General features: G+C 37.3%; 1 protein-coding gene across 1 annotated transcript in view; it reads right to left on the bottom strand.

Annotated features, from left to right (window-relative positions):
* The window catches only part of MCPH1 (microcephalin 1), a 212,043-nt gene that overhangs the window by 190,889 nt on the left and 17,794 nt on the right, over positions 1 to 3,360 (bottom strand). Inside the window, exon 7 of the mRNA XM_019537499.1 lies at positions 1,569 to 1,664. Within this exon, the coding sequence (XP_019393044.1) occupies positions 1,569 to 1,664 (96 nt within the window). The remainder of the gene's footprint in view (positions 1 to 1,568; positions 1,665 to 3,360) is intronic.

The following is a 3,360-nucleotide window of genomic DNA, read 5'->3' as shown; positions in this document are numbered from 1 at the left end:
CTTGCACACTCCCCAGCAGACCTGGAAGTGGACCAGAAGTGCTTCTGGTCCACTTCCAGGTCTGCTGCCAAGAGCGCTGGGGAGCCCTCTGTGCTCCTGTGGCACGCTGCATCTGCCCCAGCACCTCAGCATTCATAAGCCACCTGCTACTTGGAGGTATATACGAAAAAACAATTTAAAGCTGTGGCTATGTCCAAATCGCCAAATCTTTCCACATCTCACCAGCATCTCTCAGCATGATTGGACCTCTGGGAGGGCTCCCAGGGCAGCTCAGTCTCACTCAGTGGGGTTCAGCCAAACCTCCTCCAAGAAGGGGAAGAGTACCATGCCTACGCCCCTTGCCCGGCAGGGGGGAGAGCCTCATCTCTCCAAGGGTTCCGATTAGATTCAGAGAGATTAAAGGGTCTCCTGATTTGATTTGGAGATTTGGTCCTATTTAGTACCACATGCCAGCAAAAGCAAGATGAATAGGCAGATAAGCACAGAAGCAATTAAGCTGTGCTGAAATCTCATCCAATGAGATTATAAAAAACAAGTGCTTGGCTTCTTAAACAACTAAGAACCCTGATAAAAGCACCACCATAGATTAACCTGAAACCGTAAAATATGAGCAAAGAAGGGTCAGAACTATGGTTGTTTCCATTTTTATTATTGCCCCGTATTGCTGCTTATTTTGGCTGCAAAATTTATCTTATCTTGTTTTCGATAAACCATCCCCCATATTCATTACCACATGTGCAGAACAGTTCTGTCTTTAATTCTCCTTTTGCTTCCCATATCACAGTGCATAAACTCTGTACATAACAGTTTCAGAACACTGCTGAAAGGAGACAACTGACAGTATGTCAGGATACCAAGCCACTGGGAAAAAAGCAAGAAGTAGGCAGAGAGTTTACCTTAATTTGTTTCTCATGTTTTAACTTCACTGTTTCTTATATTTTACATTCTTTTCAGATTAAAGAAAAAGTAACTCCAATTGTTAAATGTTGTTTACTTTTACAAATTATAGTAAAATATAAAGGAGGTTTCATATCAACCCAGGGTGCATCTACACATTCAATCAGGGCAACGAATTAAACTACGGCACAGTTTGCACCAAAATTTATTTCTCCCAAGAGCAGCGTTTACACATGCACCTGGATCCACAGCATATTGAGCCACGGTGGAGCAGCCCTGGGCTCTGGGTGGCAGCAGCAGATGGTGGAGGGGCTGGGTGGGCCATGAGGGTGCTGCTACAGTGCGGGGCTAGGCAGCAGATAGTTCCCGCATTGTAGCACCCTCATGCCCCAGCCTGCCCTGGTCACTGTCTACACACATGTTGCAATGTAAATTACTCCGCCACATGATAATACTTATCCTGGACAGTACTATCCTACAGCAGGGTTAAATAACTCAGTATGCCCTAATTCCAGCACAAGTGTAGACAGTGATGCTTTACTCCAGACCTAAGTAGCAAACTCCACAGTAAAGAGCATGTGAAGAAACACCCGAGTACATCTAGATTCTGCTGTTGATTAGATTAAAAATATACATATTTAACAGAATTGAAATAAAGTTGCATTATTTACCTGGCAACAATGTATCTGCTGAACTGGTTAAACCCAGGAATGATCCATTTTCAGGCCGTTTTGAATTAAATGTAGACGTGGGAGTCATTTGTGAAGCTAAAATATAATGTATGAATAATCTATTAATTAAAGCAAATCTTAAAACAAAAAGTATTTAATAGTGAAAAAATACTATTTTTTCCCAAATTGTTTATTTAGGAAAAAAATAACTTGTGTTGACTTATTAGAAACATACAGAAATATTCCTTCAGATCTCACTTCCACAACTGTAATTATAGTTAAAATCTCCATTACATACTCTGCAACACCTATCCTGATTTGGTTTACAGTTGAACTCTAAATATTTCTGAACTCAACAAGTTAAAGTGGATACTTTTCTAATCTAAAAAGTATTTTAATAAGAATGTGTCAAACTTTGATATTACATTTAACTATGCATCAATACCTTGCCATAGTCAGAAATTCTGTAATTAAAAATGAAGGTTCTATTGCAGGGTAAGTAATATGTACAACTTAAATACTTATTTTAAATGAGCTGTGTTTCAAGAAATTAGATTTTACCTATCTACCTCATTAGCTGTATCAATTTTATAGTTTTAAAATTTCCAGAGTGACTGCTGTCCCTCAATGGACAAAATCAAGCACAAAACTTATAAGCAAACAGATCTGTGATTTATCTGTAGTCAATACCACTTTTTGATACGCTGAATTTCCTTAAGTCAAGGTATCTGAAATGCTGAAGTCTGCCTACATTTCCTCAGGGTTTGGAGTCAGCCAGGCTGAGTTACTTAGGTACTTTACAAAAATCCCACCTTAATTACCTGAACATTGGCATTTGAAACTAAATCTTAGCCTCCAATTTTTGAAAGTTCTGACCTGGGTATATGAAAAAGGTTGACAACCTGGGGAAAATACTAAAAGTCTAAATGAATAACATTTTATCGTTAACAGTGAAGCAACTTTCATTTCAAATGAAGCATTATTCTGCAGCCAACAAACAGGGTTAATGAAAATAAAATGTAACCCCAAAGCTGCAAACACTTGTGCATCTACTTAACTTTAAGAACTTGAACTGTCCAAAATTTCCTCAGAAGGTTATTTGTATAAATAAATGCAACTGCTGAAGTGTTCACAGGACTGGTACCTTAAATTTTATTTATTTTTATTATTATTATTATTATTTTTAACTTCAAATGACGATCTCTACTAGTAGTGACATTTGCATTTTAATTCCTTGTAAAATCATAAGTTTGTATGGTAAAATTTTACTATAAAATTTGCAATAGCATGTGTTTTCAAATTTGTTTTATCCAAATGCAACCTGATTTAAACTTGGATTTTCTCTCTCAGGGGTGGAGGGCCAACACACAAATTATTTAATCAGTTATTTAAATGACTCAACCCTGTACTAGGCTATATAGGAGTAAATTAACAATATTACATTGCTTATATTTATGTGTACCTAATTCTTTTAATAGCATTTGACAGTTTATGAAAATCATAAAAGCCTCAAAAATGTATTCAATTTCTGAAAATTCCCCATTGAACTACTTTTTACTTGAACATAAGAGGGCCCTGAGGGTATTAAAAAAATAAAAAATAAAAATCAGTATTTAAAGTTTTTTCCCCTAACAAAACCACCAAAATCACTATGCAAAGTACTTTATATCTTTGTGTGTTTTTGGTGTGAAAATGTTAATGTCCCCCCCCCCAAAAACAGTTCAGACAGGATACCTGAAAAGGAAAATAATTCAGACATCAGGGCTGGAAGGGACCCCGGGAGATCATCGAG

Source organism: Crocodylus porosus, unplaced genomic scaffold (assembly GCF_001723895.1).
Source record: "Crocodylus porosus isolate Cpor-Errol unplaced genomic scaffold, CroPor_comp1, whole genome shotgun sequence".
NCBI classification, from domain to species: domain Eukaryota; kingdom Metazoa; phylum Chordata; order Crocodylia; family Crocodylidae; genus Crocodylus; species Crocodylus porosus.
This window is presented reverse-complemented; position numbering and strand designations above follow the sequence as displayed.